General features: G+C 43.0%; 1 protein-coding gene across 1 annotated transcript in view; it reads left to right on the top strand.

Moving 5' to 3' along the window:
- The first annotated feature begins 3,639 nt into the window (after positions 1 to 3,639).
- The window catches only part of LOC145354298 (receptor expression-enhancing protein 3-like), a 60,736-nt gene continuing 44,280 nt past the window's right edge, over positions 3,640 to 20,095 (top strand). Inside the window, exon 1 of the mRNA XM_080205411.1 lies at positions 3,640 to 3,730. Within this exon, the coding sequence (XP_080061537.1) occupies positions 3,699 to 3,730 (32 nt within the window). The 5' untranslated portion in view covers positions 3,640 to 3,698. The remainder of the gene's footprint in view (positions 3,731 to 20,095) is intronic.

The following is a 20,095-nucleotide window of genomic DNA, read 5'->3' as shown; positions in this document are numbered from 1 at the left end:
GAGGGACTCAGAGAATCAAGCCTGCAGTTTTAACCAAACCATCTTTGCGGGTAGTGTACTTGAATCTGGGGTATCCTCTTGTTTTATGTGGGTAATTTAAGGGTTAATAGTGTTATTATTAATAAACTTGTTGAACCTTTACTTCTGATTGTCCTTCGTCCATCTTACAAATAAGGGCACCGGGGTAAAACCTTGGAGTAAGCAAACTGGTTGAAAGTATCTGAGAATTAACTGGCACAACACCATTCATAGAGAAGGAAACAAGAGAGTGCAGAATGTAGTGTTCATGTAGAGAAAGATCAACTTAATGCAAGGTAAGCCCATTCAAAAGTCTGACAGCAGCTTGGAAGAAGATGTTCTTGAGTCAATTGGTATGTGACCTCAGACTTTTCTATCTTTTTCCTGATGGAAGAAGATGGAAGAGAGAATGTCCGGGGGGCCTTAATTGTGCTGGCTGCTTTGCTGAGGCAGTGGGAAGTGTAGACAGAGGCAACGGATGGGCAGCTGGTTTGCATGATGGATTGGGCTACATTGTGACCGTTTGTTGTTCCTTGCGGTCTTGGGCAGAGCAGCAGCCATACCAACCTGTGATACAACCAGAAAGAATGCTTTATATCGTACATCTGTAAACGTTGGTGAGAAAGACCTGGTAATCTGCTTTTATGATTTTGATTGAAGGATAAAATTTAGCGAGAGCACCTATTTCTAGTGCTCTCGGATTGTTTACCTTAACTGTAAAATGCAGATAGGATCTTGGCTTAATTTCTTATCCGAAAGACAGCAATTCCATCATTCGCTGAGTACTGTACTGAAGTGTAGACTCAAGTTTCTGAAGTGGTGCTTTGATCCACAGCCTTTTGATTCAGAGGTGAAGGTGTTACCAGATGAGCCACAGCTGACTCTTTAACTAAGATTTTCAGTCAAGGAGAGCACTAAAATTGTCAAGTTATAACAAGCTAGGATGTGGGTGTAAGCTTTCAACTCTTAAGGGAGTTAAATCATGGAGGATATATAAAAAAAATTTAAAACCAAAATGAGTGGTTGCCACTGTTAATTAATGACACAGATCAGTGAAGAAAGTCATTAGAAACTTACAGGACAGAAGGAGACCATTGAGCCATTGTGTTTTCACTGGCCAACAAGGAGCCTCATCCCAGATTCTGGCTCTTGGAGTTTACAACGCTTCAGCTGGAGGGGTTTGAAAAGAAAAAATCAAAGACATGCAGTTACATCACACCTTTTGCATTATCCCAAAACATTTTATAGACAATAAGTACTTTTGAAGTGTAAAGTACTTAATAACTTTTTCAGGTTTCTGTCTGGACCACCTTTTCAGGCAGTGAGTTCAACCCACCACCCTCCTAGTGTTTCCCCTTGAATTGCCTCTATATCTATCTCTAACCATTAATCTATTCCCCCAGAACTGGATCAATCAATCAAAGGGAAGAGTCCCTTCTTTTCAGTCTATTTAAACCCCTCATAATTTTATAAACTGGATCTCCCTTGACCCTCTGCCATTCCAAGGAAATTAGACCACCTAACCATTCCTAATAACTAAAATTCTCTAGTCCAGACCATATCCTCGTAAGTCTCTTCGGTACCCTCTCTTTCCTGCTGTAGTGATCGGGACTGTGCTCAGTACTCTAGCCATGGCCGAACCAGTGTTTTGTTCACTTCCAGCATTGCATTCTATGCCTTGATGAATAAAGTTAATGGTGATTGTCCCCATTACAGTAAGTATTTTGTATGCCTTTTTAATCAACTTTTGTCTACATGTCAAGCATCTTCAGAAATATGTGGACTGCAGTCTCCAAGTTCCTCTTTCTATCCCTTAATGTTTACCCTATCATGTATGTCATGTAATCCTCCTTCTAACACAAATAAAAGACTTCTACTGCATATGAATTTGCCCTGTTTGCCCCTCCCCCATTAAATGTGCCATTTACAGGTTCAGGCACGGGCAATCTAGGGGGCCATCCATCCTGACTGTCTGCCCCTCTACTGTGGCTACGTTCGCCGCCAGGTGTCCCTGGAGAGGGAGCATGCAGTGTCCGCTGGCGCAGTTGACGCCTTCCGCGCCCGTTGGACACCGCAGGGGCTAGGGTGCATTGTAGACCCCAACAATCACATTTTGATTTAATGTTTTAAGTTTCCTACAGACTTTGGTTTTGTTCGGGCCATCCCCACTTTCTTTTTTGGGAGGTGCTTCTTTTAATATGTCCCTAAGTTAACTTGAGTTTGTTTACTTGTCTGATGCCTTAAAAGAGCCCCCCCTCCCCATTTCTCCAGTTGTCACCCATTTTAATCCATCTCACTCTTCTAAAAACCGTAGAGGTTTTGATTGTCACAACATTTTCTGATGACAATTTAAAATAACTTGTTACTTCATTGGTAAAGTTGCAAAGCCAATGTGCAGAGTGGACATGACAAAATCCATCTCCTTGCTTGCTCCCCCCAAAAAAATTAAACCAAATCCAATTCATGGTCCCCACAAGGATGTCCCGAGGCATGGTACATTGGGGAGACCATGCCGACGCTATGACAACGGATGAATGAACACCACTCGACAATCACCAGGCAAGAGTGTTCTCTTCCTGTTGGGGAACACTTCAGTGGTCACGGGCATTTAGCCTCTGATCTTCGGGTAAGCGTTCTCCAAGGCAGCCTTCACAACAGCGCAGAGTCACTGAGCAGAGACTGATAGCCAAGTTCTGCGCACATGAAAACGGCCTCAACCGGGATCTTGGGTTCATGTCACACTATCTGTAACCCCCACAACTGGCCTGGACTTGCAAAATCTCATTAACTGTCCTGGCTGGAGACAATACACATCTCTTTAACCTGTGCTTAACCATCTCTCCACTCACATTGTATGTACCTTTAAGACTTGATAAGCTGTAAAGACTCACCTTCCAATCATTATTCATGTAAATTGAGTTTGTGTCTTTATATGTCCTGTGTGTGATGAAAACTCCCACCTACCTGATGAAGGAACAGCCAGTTCCGAAAGCCAGTGGCGTTTGCTACAAATAAAACTGTTGGCCTTTAACCTGGTGTTGTGAGACTTCTTTCTGTGTTGTCTCCACAAGATTCTCAGCTCAGGTCACCGTCTGTGTGGAGCTTGCATGTTCTCCTCGTGTCTGTGTGGGTTTCCTCCAGGTACTCCGGTTTCCTCCCACAGTCCGAAGATGTGTGGGTTAGGTTGATTGGCCGTGCTAAGAAATTGCCCCTTAGTATCCAGGGATGGGTAGGTTAGAGGGATTAATGGGTATAATATGTAAGGATATGGGGGTAGGGCCTGGTTGGGATTGTGTTTAGGTGGAGACTCGATGGGCCGAAGGGCCTTTTTCTGCACTGTAGGGGATTCTATGGTTCTATGTTAAGAGACATACAAGATCCAGGCTGATCTGGGGTTTGATCTTGGCCCATAAGGCTGACATTGAGACAGGGGGAGGGATAAGGCTGGCTTTTTTTGTCCAGTTTGCCTCGCTGAAGGAAAGGAGGGCGGGACTCGTGCTGACTGACAGGTGGGGCGGCCAATCAGAGCCGGAATCCCGGGGCGTTACCTTGGAGATGTGTGACATGGCCAATGAGAGGTGGGTTAGGCCGCAGGGCGGGGCTGGGTTCAGTGAGCGGAGCTGGGTGAGGGAGAGATACGCGCGGAGGGAAGTTCCAGCCCCGGGCTGCCAGCTAGGGCCATGGTGTCGGCTATCATCTCGCGGAGTGTGGTGTAAGTGAGAGCGGGCTAGGCCCCGGCGCGGGAGGGGGAAACACCGCGACAGGGTATCGGGCTGCTCCCGGGGCGGCGAGGCTCTGCGGCCTCGGTGACGCGCACTCCCTGGCCGGGCAGCCGCCTGGGGAAGGCCCCGGCTTGAGCGAGCGGCCGGGCGGGCAGACTCTGAGTCCCGGTCACCGCCTCAGCCAGGCCGCTCTGTTGGGAACCTCTGTGGGAGGATGTGAAATGTGTTCGGTAATATTGTGGGGGATTGCGTGTGTCTGAATTCCTCCAGAAGTGACTGAGTGACCCGCTCATGGAGTGGCTGCTGTGGGCACATCTCCACCCAGCAACATCACCAAACTTAGTCACTGTAGATCCGCCATTCCAAATACACACCCTCGGGTTAGGACACCTCATTATTTGCTTTACACCTTTGGCACCCTGCCCTGAGATGTGGAACTGTTTTCTTCTTAAATCGAATTCCAACTTGCTTGTTTTGTCTTCCAGAAATAAGTCATTGGAGCCGAGCAGTGTTTTTCTGAGTGGCTGGGGATCCAAATAAGGACCCCTTAATTAGGATGATAAAAAGGCATGCCAGTTAACTATGAAATGCCTATTTATTTCTGTCTGCTTGCCTTTTTTGGGCTTGTTGCACAGCCTTGATTTGTTATTGTCACGTGTATTGAGATACAGTGAGACGTATTTCTTGTGTATTATATAGACAAAGTATACTGTACATGCAGAAGGAAAGGAGAAGGTGCAAAATGTAGTGTTACAGTTACAGCCAGGATGTAGAAAAAGATCAACTGATTATATGACAGGTCCATTCAAAAGTCTGACAATGAGGGAAGAAGCTGTTCTTGAGTCAGTTGGTACGTGATCTCAGACTTCTGTGTCTTTTTCCTGATCGAAGAAGGTGGAGGAGAGCATGCACGGTGTCCTTGATTATGGTGGGTGCTTTTCTGAGGCAGCAGAAAGTGTAGACAAAGTCAATGGTTAGGAGACTGGTTTGTGGGATTTTGTTTATTCATTCATGGGATATGAATGGCGCTGGCTGGTCAGCGTTTATTGCCCATCCTTAGTCGCCCTTGAGATGGACTGGGCTGTGCTCACAACCTTTGTAATTTCTTGTGACCTTGGTATGGCTCCTGCCATACCAAACTGATGCATCTGGAAAGGTTGCTTTATATGGTGCATCTGCAAAAATTGGCCAGAGTTGTAGTGGATGTGCTACATTTCCTTAGCTTCCTGAGAAAGTTGAGGTGTTGTTGTGCTTTCGTAACTGTAGCATTGGGATGGGGGGATAGGACAGGTGGTTGGTGATCTGGACACCTAAAAACTTGAAGCTTGTTGACGTTTCCATTGGTTGTGTGGTCTGGGGATGCTTTACCTCATGGCAACAACTAATAGGTTGCCATCTTTTCATATGAACACGAGTGTTAACAGTAGTGTTGGCATCTGTGCCTTTTTCACTGCACTGCTGAAGGGGTCTGCTTGTTCAATATTTATTCCTAACACCTTTTAACCTGCATTGACTATCATGGAAAATAAATGTGCTATACTGTAGCAAAATGTCCTAAAAGTACTTCAGAAGCATAAGGAATTGTCCTGAGCCAAATACTGATTTGCTTTATTATTGTCACATGTATTAGTACAGTGGAAAGTATTGTTTCTTGTGCGCTAAATAGACAAAGCATACCTTTCGTTGAGGAGGAAAGGAGAGGGTTCAGAATGTAGTGTTAAAGTCATAGCTAGGGCGCAGAGGAAGATCAACTTAATGCAAGGTAGTTTCAATCAAAAGACTGTTGGCAGCAGGGAAGAAACTGTTCTTATCAGTTGGTATGTGACCTCAGTTTCGATCTCCTTCTCTATGGAAGAAGGTGGAAGAGAGTATGCCTAGGGTGCGTGGGGGCCCTTAATTCTGCAGGCTGCTTTCTGAAGCAGCGGGAAGTGGACAGAATCAGTGGTTGGGAGGCTGCTTTGTGTGATGGACTGGGCTTAGTTCAGAACCCTTTGTAGTTTCTTGCAGTCTTGGGCAGACATAGCAAGCTGTGATACAACCAGAAAGGATGCTTTCTGTGGTGCATCTGTAAAAGTTGGTGAGAGTTGTAGCGGACATGCCAAATTTTCTTAGCCTCCTGAGAAAACATAGGCATTGCTGGGTTTTCTTAACAGTGTTGGCATGGAGGGACCAAGACAGGTTGGCAATCTGGATGCCTAGAAACTTGGAGCTCTTGACCGTTTCCACTTCATTTCTGCTGGAGAGGCCTGTCCTCCACTACACTTCTATCTCCTTTGTTTTACAGACATTGAGGGAGAAGTATCAATTTACCAATTCTGTCTCTTTCCTGTACTCCATCTCATCATTGTTTGAGATCCGACCCATCAGCAAACTTGAAAATTGAGTTGGAGAGGAGTTTGGCTCCACAGTCATAGATGTGTCAGGAGTGTCATAAGGAGCTGAGGACACAGCCTTGCAGGGCACTGGTGTTGAGGATAATGTGGAGGTGGTGTTGTTGCCTATCCTTATTGATTCCGCTCTGGGTTAGGAAGTCTAGGATTCAGTTGCAGAGGGAGGAACCGAGCCCTAGGCCATAAAGTTTGGAGATGCATTTTGGAGGGATAACAAGTGTTGAAGGCTGAGCTGTAGTCAATAAATAGGTGTCTTTGTTATCTAGGTGTTCCAGGGTTGAGTGTAGGGCCAGGGAGATAGTGTCTGCTGTGCACCTGTTGCAGCTATGGGTGAACTGTAGTGGATCCAGGCAATCTGGGAGGCCGGAATTGATCTGTGTCATGACTAACCTTTTGAAGCACTTCATAATGATGTATGTCAGAGCCACTGGGCAATAGTCATTAAGACATACTGCCTGGCTTTTCTTTTGTACGGGGATGATGGTCATTGTCTTGAAGCAGGTGTGGACCTCAGATTGGTGTAAGGAGAGGTTAAAGATGTCTGCAAATACCCCCACTATCTCTCCGCGCAGGATTTGAGTGCTTATTTGGGTGCCCCGTGTGGGCCATTTGCTTCAGATAATTAATATGCAGGCTGTCAGTGTTGGTCAGTGACCAGAGGGGTGCTGGGTGAGGTGGATCTGATTCAAGAGAAGATGCAAGCAATAGTGTTTTAAATTAAGGATGTGAATGTTGAAGTAGTTGAGGTTGGAGGTGACAAAGGTGAAGATTAAGAGTTTTAAACAGTGGATGAGCTGTAGTAGTGATGGAAGTAGGCAATGTACGAATTAATGTTATGGCTGATGGTCCTTGCCTTGATGGCTAAAAGACATTGAGTTAAACGTTCAGTTTGTTGCTCTGCTGGGGAGAGGAGCGTACAAAGTCGTAAGGATACTGAGTTGTTGGTGGGGAGCTGAAAACAATGGTTTTAGACTTGCTAATATTTAACTGGTGTGTTAGGTTTAAGTGTTGGAATGGAAAGTAGGATTTGCCCAGAAAAGGTAATGGAGTAGTTGCATGTGACAAATGTAATGTGCATTACAAATGAAGATAATTAACAAAAGAAACAAAGGTGAGAATGCATTGCTTTTTTGTAAATTTCTCACTGTCCTTCAATTTAGGAACCTCTGTGTTGGCACACAGTGTGTCCTTTAGCTGTTGGGCCACAAAATGCAACACAGCTGAGCCCAGTTGTGCCTTTGCACAATGTTTACTTGTGTTGTCACTTAGCATGGTGCACATTGCTTTGACACCAGTAAATGCTTGTGGAAGTTATAAGAAGCCTTTGTTTACATTTCTGAACAGTGCATATATTTAGAGTAGAATGTACAGTATGAAGAGGACTCCAGAGCATTTCCTTGTATGTTCCTACCTATATGGCTGATCTAAGCTCTAGTTCAGGTGCTGCCTTAGATCATCAGTAGGCAGTACTGTACACAGTCCCGGGTTAACCCTTAATGTACCAAATCCTTTTACAATATTTGCGCAAGGATTCTTCCTGTCAATCATAGAATTGAACAAACTGAAGCATGGAATACAATCACAGAATTTGATTCAACGGAAGGTGGTTATTTGACTGTCTCGTGCTGGATTTCTGAATGCACTCTGCTTTTCCGAGTGCTTAGCACTTGTGCAGTAATATTAATTATAGATGCTCTGGCAGGCCATTCCATCTTCTTAGATAACCCTCTAATGAATATATAAGGAAGTCTCCAAACACCCACCTTCATTGGCCTGGAGTTTGCAGTCAGCAACAAAATTGTAGCACTTATCACTGACCTGGAAGAAAGCTGACATTAAAAAATCTTGTCATCCCTGATGTGGATTTCCCCTTTACTGGTGATCAGGCAACAATGATGTCATCGAGCATGGGTCAGTATTTCATCATGTTGAAGTCTCCTCAAACAGCAAACTAGCAAGCAGAGTGCACCGATTAACCTTTGTTTTTTCATTATTTTAGAGTGTGAATGATTGTGGCATATGAATGACACTAAGCTGGAAGCTGAAATATCCACTTTGCATTTTAGTTTTTTTTATCAGAATGTATAAATTGGACTTTCAACAAATAAACATAATTGTTTTAATGCAATTGATGTTTCTCAGCAATAGTTATGAGCTTACAATGCCTTCAAAACCCAGTAACCCTCGTTCAAAAATGAGCGCAAGATTGGCACAGTGGTTTGCACTGCTGCATCACAGTACCAGGGACTTGGGTTCAATTCCAGCCTTGGGTCACTGTGCGGAGTCTACATGTTCTCCCCTTATCTGTGTGGTTTCCTCCCATATTTCAAAGATGTGCACATTAGATGGATTAGCCAAACAAAATACCCCTTAGTGTCTCAATGTGTAGAGGGGTTAGCTGGCTGAATGTGTGGGATTATGAGGATGGCCTGGGTAGGATACTGTCTGAAAGTCGGTGCAGACTCGGTGGTCGCTCGGCTGCCTTCTGCACTGTAGAAATTCTATGCAACTTGTTTGAGGTTTTTGCTGTGAAAAATTGTACAGTTTTAGTGATTTCTACTTAATTGCAGGCTTATGGCTTCAGCAATGCGCTGTTGGGGGAAGTGTAGAATCACAGAGCAACTTTGAATTTACATGTTGAACTATGCATTTGCAGACTCCAGTTTCAGACAGAGGAGTAATGACAGTGCATGCTGTCTGTTTTGATACCATTGCTGCAGCAAATTCAAAGCAAGTTTTTTGGCAGTGATAAGGGTACCATTTGGCCTTGGATGCTGATGCTATTCAGGAGCCAGGGTTTAATTATCAGCTGCTGACCTGCAGTAAAAGAGTTTCACTCTAATTAACCCATAATGACCTCCATATGTAGTTAATGCATATGATCTTAAAAAGAACAGCAGAAAAATGCATCATGCTACTTGGCATAATGTTGTTGAACTTGCAAAACAGCATTTCCTCTGCTTTAGAAGGGACATTTGTTTGAATTAGACTATTCCAGTGGATTGAATGCAGGGGGAAAATAAGAAAGGAACAGGGGAAACGGACACAACTGATCAAGCAATAGAAGATTGGCATTGATTGCTGATAAGAATTCTCTAGAGCTATCGTGCCCAAGTTATTTTTACTACTTATAAAAGTTATTTAAACTGTCAGCTTTTGTATTACTATTTCTGTTATCCACGTTTATAGTGCAAACTGCTTAAGTAATCTTGTCACATGCTTTAATTATACTTGTAAATGGGAATACTGAGTTGTAATTGCAATGTGACTAGTTTATGTAGGCTATTAACATTATAAATGCAGTCATAGTTTTTTACATTGGAGTTACAGAAGTGAGAATAGAAATGTGTGACTTTAAAATGGGACTGTATTACATAGGTATATGTTCTAGTCCAGTTACCACCTGCACTTGTAACCGTTTCATCTGAAGTTGAACAGTGCTCTCGAGCCCCTATATGGACTTGATGACAGACTGAAGAATCTCACAAGTTTGTGTAATTCACACCTTGTCTCATCCTCTCCTGGGTGGTGCTCCTGCATTTTTGCTGCAGCAGGGTTAATAGAATTTTGTGACTTTACAGTAAATATGGCAAAGCCATTTCTGTTCAGAGTTGCCGTGAAAGCATTAATTTGTTTTCTCAGTGGAATCATCTTGTTTCCTTGCTGATGATACTCCCCACATTATGTCTAGCTCATAAATGTGCACTACAGACATCAAGGGACCAGCATCAATACCTGTGGTACACCAACACCGGGCGTAGGCTTCCAATCATGAAAACAGCCTTCAATCGTCACCCCTGCTTCCAACCACAAAGCCCATTTTGGATTCTGGAGAGTAGTCCATGGTGAGTTTGATGATGGGATGGAACTTCTTGACGTCGTCATGTAGTTGTTTCTGTGATTGTTCGCCATGAGTCCAAAGGAAGAAAATGTCTTCAATGTATCTAGTCCGTAGCATAGGTTGAAGGTCCTGTGCGATGAAGAAGTCTTGAACAAGACTGCACAGGATCTTCAACCAATGGACAACTCTCCGGAATCGGTTGCGTTCTTAGACGTGCATCTCCGTCAAGGACAGTCACCTCAGCACTTCACTATACTGCAAGCCTACAGATAACCTCACGATGCTTCCACCCTAAACATATTAATGAAGCCATCCCCTACAGACAAGCCCTCTATATTCATAGGATCTTCTCAGATGAGGAGAATCACAACAGACACCTCCAGACGCTGAAAGATGCCCTCATAAGAACAGGATATGGTGCTCAACTCATCAATCAACAGCTTGGACACACCACAGTGAAAAACTGCGTTGACCTCCTCAGATGACAAACACAAGACACAGTGGACACAGTACTCTTCGTTGCCCAGGCAGAGAAGCTACAAAATCTTCTCTGAAGCTTTCAGCATGATGAAGATGAACATTTCTCTGGTGTAGTCCCGGAGGATTGGAGGATAGCGAATGTTGTCCCATTGTTTAAGAAGGGGAACAGAGACTTTGCCGGGAATTATAGACCGGTGAGTCTTACTTCTGTTGTGGGCAAGGTTTTAGAAAAAATTATTAGGGATAGGATTTATAGTTATTTGGAGTGTAATGAATTGATTAGAAATAGTCAGCATGGTTTTGTAGCAGGTAGGTCGTGCCTTACTAACCTTATTGAGTTTTTTGAGAAGGTGACCAAAGAGGTGGATGGGGGTAAGGCAGTTGACGTGGTATACATGGATTTTAGTAAGGCGTTCGATAAGGTTCACCATGGTAGGCTTATGCAGAAAATGCAGATGTATGGGATTGTGGGTAATCTAGGAAGTTGGATCAGGAATTGGCTATCAGATAGGAGACAGAGGGTGGTGGTGGATGGTAAATATTCATCATGGAGTGCAGTTACGAGTGGTGTGCCTCAGGGATCTGTTTTGGGGCCACTGTTGTTTGTAATTTTTATTAATGATCTGGATGAGGGTATAGTTGGGTGGATTAGTAAATTTGCTGATGACACCAAAGTTGGAGGTGTGGTAGATTGTGAGGAAGGGTGTCATAGTCTGCAGGGAGACTTAGATAGGTTGCAGAGCTGGGCCGAGAGGTGGCGGATGGAATTTAATGCGGAGAAGTGTGAGGTAATTCACTTTGGTAGGAGCAACAGATGTGTCGAGTATAGGGCTAACGGGAGGACTTTGAATAGTGTGGATGAACAGAGGGATCTAGGTGTGTGTGTACATAGATCCCTGAAAGTTGGGAATCAAGTAGATAAGGTTGTCAAGAAGGCGTACGGTGTCTTGGCGTTTATTGGTAGGGGGATTGAATTTAGGAGTCGCAGTGTAATGTTGCAACTGTACACTACTCTAGTGCGGCCGCACTTGGAGTACTGTGTGCAGTTCTGGTCCCCGCATTACAAGAAGGATGTGGAGGCGTTGGAGAGGGTGCAGAGGAGGTTTACTAGGATGTTGCCTGGTATGGTGGGGAGGTCCTATGAGGAGAGACTGAGGGATCTAGGGTTGTTTTCGTTGGGAAGAAGGCGGCTAAGAGGGGATCTTATTGAAACATATAAGATGATTAGGGGTTTAGATAGGGTGGATAGTGATAGCCTTTTTCCTCGGATGGAGAAAGCTAGCACGAGGGGGCATGACTTTAAATTAAGGGGGGGTAGCTACAGGACGGATGTCAGGGGTAGGTTCTTTACCCAGCGGGTGGTGAGGGATTGGAATGCCCTGCCTGCTGCAGTTGTAGATGCGTCTAGTTTGGGGGCGTTTAAGAGATCTCTGGATAGGTTTATGGACGAAAAGGGATTGGTATAGGCTAGTGGGTCATTGTTTTTGTAACTGGTCGGCGCAACATCGTGGGCCGAAGGGCCTGTTCTGCGCTGTAATGTTCTATGTTCTATGTTCTATTTCGTCAAGGCCATTCCCCACATCCCCTCTTCTTGCCTTCAAACAACCACACAACCTAAAATAGTCCATTGTCTGCAGCAAACTACACTGCCTTCAGGAGAACACACTGCCTTCCGGAGAACAGTGACCACCATACCATATAATCCTGCCACAGCAACCTCTGCAAGACGTGCTGGATCATCGACATGGATGCCATCATCTCACGTGAGAATACCAGCCACCAGGTACATGGTACATACTCTTGCAACTCAGCCAGTGTCATCTACCTGTTGTGCTGCAGGAAAAGATGTTCCAAGGCATGGTACATTGGTGACACCATGCAGATGCTATGACAATGGATGAATGAGCACTGCTTGATGATCATCAGGCAGGAGTGTTCCCCTCCTGTTGGGGAATACTTCAGCAGTTGCGGGCATTCAGCCTCTGATCTTAGGGTGAGCGTTCTCCAAGGTGGCCTTCACGACACATGGCAACGCAGAATCACTAAGCAGAAACTGGTAGCCAAGTTCCACACACGTAAGGACAGCCTCAACCGGGATCTTGGGTTCATGTCATACTCTCTGTAACCCCCATACATCTGTTTAATCTATGTCTAACCTTCTCCGCTCAAAGACTTAGATTCTAACTATTATCTTGTAAATTGAGTTTGTGTCTATATATGCCCTGTTTGTGAATGCAACTCCCACTCACCTGATGAAGGGGCAGTGCTCCGAAAGCTTGTGGCTTGTGCTACCAAATAAACCTGTTGGACTTTAACCTGGTGTTGTGAGACTTCTTACTGTACTTCTGTGACCAAAGACGATTTGCAAGTTAGCATCAGATCCCAGCAATTTCCTCCTTGGCCTCTCAGCAGCCTGGGATGCCTCTTGTTTGGGCCTGGGGGATTTATCCACTTTAAAGTCATCAAAAACTGCTCATACTACCTCCCTCACAACGCTGATCTGTTCAGCTATGTCTCAGTGTCACTCCTTGCATTCTATACCTCTGTCATTCTTCTCCATTGTGAACACCAATGCAAAATACTCATTTAATTTCTAAGGCTACATCTTTCAGCTCTTTGGTTACTGTCTTGCCCTGAATATACTTGTAAAACACCTCAGAATTTTCCTTTAAAGTTCAATTGTGTCACAATTAGGCTTACATTAACATTGCAATGAAGTCATTATGAAAACCCCGGTGTCCCCACACTCTGGTGCCTATATTTTGCCTGCCATTCCCTCACTTTATTCAATTCCCCCACTTTGTTCTCCTTTAAGTACTTCCCTGCACTTTCTCTCCTCCTCTACAACATCCACTTTTCAGTTCCCCTCTAGTTACTGTAAGTTTCACTTTGTTCTTATCCAACCTTGTATATCACTTGACATCCAGCATTCACTGGATTTTTTGGTCCTGCCCTTTACAGGAACATGTTGGTTTTGTACACTCTCTCATTCCTTTTGAAATACTCCTACTGTTCTGTTGTGGATTCCCCTACAAGGAGTTGCTCCTCGTTACCTTGGGCTGTGTAAAGCATTATGCTATTAAAATGGACCTTTGCCCCAATCCACAACTCTTATTTCTGGGCCATCTTTGTCCTTTTCCATCACTACTTTAAATTTTACTGAGTTACGGTCACTATCACTGAAATGCACCCCAGTCTGTCCAGTTTCATTTCTTATTTACTATTTAGCAGTTTGATACAACTGAGTGGCTTGCTAGGCCATTTCTGAAAGCTTTTAAGAGTCACCTGCACTCTGGTACATTATTTGTTGACAGAGTAAGAAGTCTCACAACACCAGGTTAAAGTCCAACAGGATTTAATCCCACTCAGCTGATGAAGGAGCAGCCCTCTGAAAGCAAGTGGCTTTTGCTACCAAATAAATCTGTTGGACTTTAACCTGGTGTTGTGAAACTTCCTGTTACTGTTTTTACCTCAGTTCCATGCTGGCATCTCCACATCATTATTGGTTCACAGGATCAGGTTAAAAGAGGTGACGCGATTTCTTGAATATTGCAGTAATTTAACTAGCCCTGGCATGACCACATTCACTTTGTCTTGCTGTTGTGCTTACAGTAGTGCTGAGTTCTTTTGTCTCCCATTGTTGCTGGTAAAACCACTTTGCTTACAGGCAGAATTATTGTTGGCCTTGTGCTGTGTCAGCAGTTTTGATCTTATTGTGGTTGCAGCAGCTTGCTTCTCCTTCCTGCAGCTGCTGTACATGCTGAGAAAGGAGTTCTCTGTGCTCAGGCTACTATGAAATCTGAACTAATATTTTTTCCCTTTTCCAAACTCTTACATTTTTCCCATTCCCACTGTTGTCAAATCCACACCTTTGACAATGCCTCTAAATACCAACCTGTTATGGTCCCAATTCCTGTGTGCATAAATGCTCCAAAATGTCAATATCCATTCCCCATGTTCTCAAATTCCATCTATAGATGCCTGACTCCATGCCACATATTCTCACACTCCAATATTTAGACCTAAATTTCATCTAGAATTTTCTGTTCACTTATCCATAGCAGTCCCTGACCACTTTGTTTAATGTCAATTCTTGCAGGCATCAACCTGCCCAGCATTGGCACCTTGCATGAGCCAACCTCACGTCCTAGGATTATTTGTCACCAACCTATGCCTCTGTGTCTACATTTTCTGATATTGCATGGGATCCCCTACCTGCTGGGTAGTTTATCCCTACTCGACCCAATAGTTGTGTGCTAATTTAATAATAGGTAAGAGGTGGAACTTGTCAAGTAACGCAATGTACTGACATGCTACAGTGCTTCAAAGAATTGAGTGCATGTAGTCCAGCTGTGAGATCTCAAACCTCCAACTGAGTAACACTTTGTTGCAGTCTCAGTGGCCAAAGTTGACTGTAACTTATGATTTTTAAGCAGTTGATTGCCTTTTTGCAGGTCTTCAAATCTTTGCATTGTTCTCAACCAATATAGATGAAGTGAAGCTATGTTGGGCTGGATGTAATCGCCTTCTGATTATATTGTAATTGTCAGTTGCTGATTGTAACTAGGAATGAAGGGTAGTGAATGCAGCTTAAAAATTTTCCTGAGAAATGTTACATTACTAGGGTCAAAAGTAGAATTCTTTTGGTTGTATGGAAGATGAACTGCTATTTATAAACATTCTTCAGGTTTAAACGATGGCCATTTAGATGACTCAAATGTTACATTTGAAAGTTTGTATTTCACCAAACCACTTGGGCCTTATTAGAATTGTCTTTAGGTTCTGCTGTAATAGCATAGACCCAAAGAGGAGTTTGATTTTTTAAAATGCAACGATTAGACAGTTATGGATGTTAAGGCTGCAACATACAGTGGGTGAAAATCTGCTCCACAGACAGCTGTGGGTTTGAGGAAATTCCAATCTAATTGCCACAGCCGTGGAAACCGGAATCTGCAAAGTCATTGAGGTGGTTTGAAATTCAAGCTGTGGAAGCTAGAAATATTCTGAGCTTCCACTGAGATGAAAGAACATAAAATAAAGCAGACTGCATTAAAATTGTTTCTTTGAGGTATGAGAGCAACTGAAAATCAAGATTGGATACTTAAAAGTTAATGTTACTATTTGAAATATTCCTGTCTGCTATGTTATAACCCAGTGAAAAAAATTGAGGTGTCTGAATTTACACTGACACCAATTATTTGGCTTGCAAGAAAAACTTGACACTTCTACTGAAAAAAATTGTCCATCTTGCTGCATAATTAGCCTCTGCAAGAAATAACACAAGAAAGAGCTCATCAAAGTAGCCCTATGAAGACAGTGGCCTTCTTGCCAAACAGATTTTACAAATTTTCAATCTTGGAAGGAATAGTGGCTGGCAGAACTGATGCTTTCATAGACCTATTCTTCAGCACAGATGACCACATCACATTTGAGTAGCTTCCTATTAATGCAGAGTCAATTCAGTACCACAGTGAATAATACAAGTTCCTAATTTGGTTCCTGATTGGTTGAGGTCAGCAGTATTTGCTGAATTGACATGCTACAAAGTATGACAAATAAGCATGGATTCCATGTTGATCATTGCTTTCTGCCTCTTGTTGGAACCAAGGTACCAAGTGAAGAGCATTGGATCCAGTTTTGGTAGATTAGTGACATGTAATTTGGAAATAGGGGCATGCTTTAAGTAAAGACGATCATAATCGACATCTGAGATTTTTACCGTGTAGTTGGTAGGTTAGATTAAGGAGGATAAATGGATGTACAGTATTTGCATTTTCTGGAAGCATTTGATAAGGTCATGGACATTGTTAGATAACTTGAGTGCTCATGGTTAGGGAAATGTATCAGTATGGATTGAGGACTGGATAACTGATGAAAAACGCAAGTGAGTGAGTCTTTTCTAAGTTGGCAAGCTGTAACTGATAGGATTCTGAAAGATTGAGTGCTCTGGCTTCAGTTGTATAAAATCTATGTAGATAAGAGGACTGAGGATAACATATCCAAGTTTGCTGACAACACAAAGTGAGGTGGGAAAGTAAGCTGTGAGGAGAACACAAACTACAAAAGGATGGAGACTCTAAGTGAGAGGGCAAGAAACTGTAGGTGGAGTATCATGTGGAGAAATGTGGCAATCTTCCTGAGTAGGACAAGTAGCAAAGCTGTCTACTTTTGGAATATTGTTGGTCAGAGATTTGTGTTTCATTGTACACAATTCACAGTTAACGTGCAAAACAGTGGCAATTAGGAAAGCAAATAATAAGTTGCTTTGTATGCCAGTGGGATTAGGTGCAGTGAAGTGGATTACAATTCCAGCCCCAAATGGTGACTGCCGTAGATTGGGAGCACTGCTTCAACAGTCCCTCTCATCTGAGTTCAAGGCAGCCAGTTCCCTCACTTTTAGATCTGAGGAAGATACGTCTTCCCTCAAGAAAGGTGACTATTAAGAGACCTTACCTCCTCCGAGATGGCCAACAAATTATATAACAGTCTAAGTTTTTATTAACTGGATATTTATAAGTGTTCATGGGTCATGGTCTCTCTTCAAAAATTGGTGAGACAGACAGAAAAATTGAGATGGCAGATGTTGTGCTGACTGTTCTCAGTGAAAAGATCAAGAGCAGGTGGGTGGGGTCTAGTTAAAATGAGAACATTGGAGGTGGGTGAAATGATCCATTGAATGGGAGAAAGATTCCTGCCCAGAGTATGGAGACACTGATTTTCTGCAAATAAAAGGAGTTACTATGGGTACCCGCATGGGTCCTAGTTATTATAGCTGCATTTTTGTGGGTTATGCGGAACACTCCTTGTTCCAGCCCTACTTAGGCAAGCTCCTGCAAATATTCTGTTATAGTGATGACTGTATTGGTGCTTCATGCCGTTTCATGCTTTTATCTGGACCTGAAACAAATTATGAATTCTGCCTCCAATTTCACCCTTCTCACCTTCATATGGTCCATAACCACTTATGTGGCTTTTGAAAAGTCCCAGGTAACTTGCTTCACACCATTGGCCTCTGTCAACTATGGCAGCTAAAAATCTTCTAAAAATTCATGAACCCCCAGAGATGAAACCAAATTTGTTGCCCCTAATGAGACCACGCTCTTTCCAAAAAATCCCCGATGGTCCTGCAACACACAATTCCAGTCATTTTCCAATGTGAAAAATCAAACTGACCAGCTAATAATTCTCAGCACCCTTTCTATTCCTTTTTTCAAAAAATATAACAAGCGGTTTTCAATTCTTTAGGTGTTTCTCCATCTTCCAAAAAGTGTCAAAGAGCAGACAAAGCAGATGCGATTTTAAAAAAATCCCTCTTTTTCAGAATATGATGTGTCTTATTTAGACCAGCAGATTTCTTGCATCTGAATAGCTTTTGTTGAAGATGGTGGTACAGTGGTTAGCACTGCTGCCTCACAGCAGTGAGCTAAGTGCACAGCCGTGAGTGGTTAGCACTGCTGCCTCACTGCACCAGGGACACTGGTTCAATTCCAGCCTTGGGTCACTGTCTTCTGGAGTTTGCATTTTCTCTCCATGTCTGTGTGGGTTTCCTCCCACAGTCCAAAGATATGTGGGTTAGGTTGATTGGCCATGCTAAATTGCCCCTTAGTGTCAGGGGGATTAGCAGGGTAAATGAGGGTTACGGAAGTAGGGCCTAGGTAGGATTATGGTTGGTACAGACTCGAGGGGCTGAATGCCCCCCTCCTCTACTGTAGGGATTCTATGAAGACCATTACGAGTGAAGTTAATGGCCTTCAATCAGTCAGTTGTACTTTTGAGAGGTGACTGAAACTTGAACTAATTCTTCGAGCGCAGCCTCTGGAATAAAAATCACTAAATATTTGAGCATGTTGTTGGGCATGATTGGCGACTCTCCCAGTTCCTGGATTAAATAGGAGGCCAGTAAGATTTTTAACTTTCTGTTTGGGCTTCACATAGTTCCAGAATGGTTTACTGTCCCTACATTCTGCAATCATGTTCAAGATTCAGCACCACTTATCACATGACAGATTTGAAGTTGTTAGCAGATCTGTTACAAGTAACATGATTTTCTTCTGTCCTGTGCATTTTATAAGTCAACTCAGCTAACTGCAATTGTCTCTTTGCTTCTCATACTTGCTGTGTTTCCCAGAGCAGTTGGCGGGTTTGCTTCCCTAAAATGACCTGTGCCAGTAGGTTTATACTCATCCATGGTCACCATTATTGGTACCATATTTGATGTATTGTATTTAAATACCCCAAATGTCATGGTAGGAATTTAATTTGTGCCTCTGAATCATTTAGATCTCTGAAATACTAGTGCTAGTAATGTGACAACTACACTCGTGCCTGCAAAGATTGTAGTTAATTGGAGTGATGGCTGAAACTTAATCAAGGTACAAATTTTCTGTGACATTGCAGTTTAAGGCAGACTCATTATAATGTTGTTAATTACAATGCTGAAATGGGAGGGTAGAGTTTCTGCTCTCGGCGGAATTGATGATCCTGGCACAAATTGCACCATGTTACTAAATGTTTATTCCGCTGGAATTTTGACAATCTAATTAGCATACCAAATATAAAACTTGCCATGGAGTAGCGGAATGTTTTGAAGTGCTTTTATTTGAAAAATGTTCCTTTGTAAACTTTTTTCACATTTAAAATCGTTGACTTTGCAAGATCGAATTAATGCAGCTGAAAATATAACTATAATTTATTTTGTATTTAATCACTAGAAGTTGTTGAAGGGCAGGTCACACCACTTCACACACTTTTTGCAGATTGAGGTGAGATACTCTGCGTGTTTCAGTGTTCGTTCTGAGCCGGGGGTGGGGTGGAAATCAATGTCCACTTCATAACAATCACGAGTATTTTAAATCTGTCATTCAGCTACCTGTGTGCAACCTTGTTTTAAATTGCAGAATGATGTTTAAAGATAGACGGAACAGTTTTCTAATTAAATTGGGATGCAATCTAGTCAGTTTCAGCAAATTTTTAAAAACGCGTTCAAAACCTATCAAGTTTCTTGCATCCTCAAACTTAATTTTTGGAGCCTTGTCAAAGCCTGCAAATAACTATGATTAGTGGAGACTCCACAATGGTGATTAGTTCACCCTTGGCTTTATTAATTATGGAATAGAATACACAAGCAAGGAAGTTATTGCTGTGCCCATTGAAGCACTACTTCGGCCCCAGACGGAGCAACATGTCTAATTCTGGCCGCCCTGGGGGGTGAGAGGGAGGGTGTGTGGTGGTGGTGACCGTATTTTGTAGGCAATGCTGGTTTCAATTTTTTTATGCATCAGCCCAAAGGATTGCAGGTACTTGGGCGACTGAACACATGCTGTACTTATATTTCTGCATTCTTTATATGCCAGTGTTGAGGATGGTGCCAATGCAGTCGCGTGTGATTCCCAGCTGTGGTGTTTTAAAATGTTCAAATCTGGTTGCGTGTTTGGAACAAAATCAGAAAATCCACTCTGTCGTTTTTACTCTTCTTGCTCTTATCTGTTTCTTGGAGAGATGCTTGAAGACACTTCTGCTTTCTGCTATTCATGTGAAAATGCAAAGCTGAAATTTGCAATGAGGATTTATGCAAGCGCCAACCTGCATTCCACCCCCCCCCCAAAATTTGATGCATCACCACATCATGATCGTGAAATTTTAAG

The sequence above is a fragment of the Carcharhinus amblyrhynchos genome, chromosome 17 (assembly GCF_965287045.1).
Source record: "Carcharhinus amblyrhynchos chromosome 17, sCarAmb.v2.hapA, whole genome shotgun sequence".
Taxonomy (NCBI): domain Eukaryota; kingdom Metazoa; phylum Chordata; class Chondrichthyes; order Carcharhiniformes; family Carcharhinidae; genus Carcharhinus; species Carcharhinus amblyrhynchos.
Note: the sequence above shows the minus strand (reverse complement) of the source record. Positions and strands in the feature narration are given on the sequence as shown.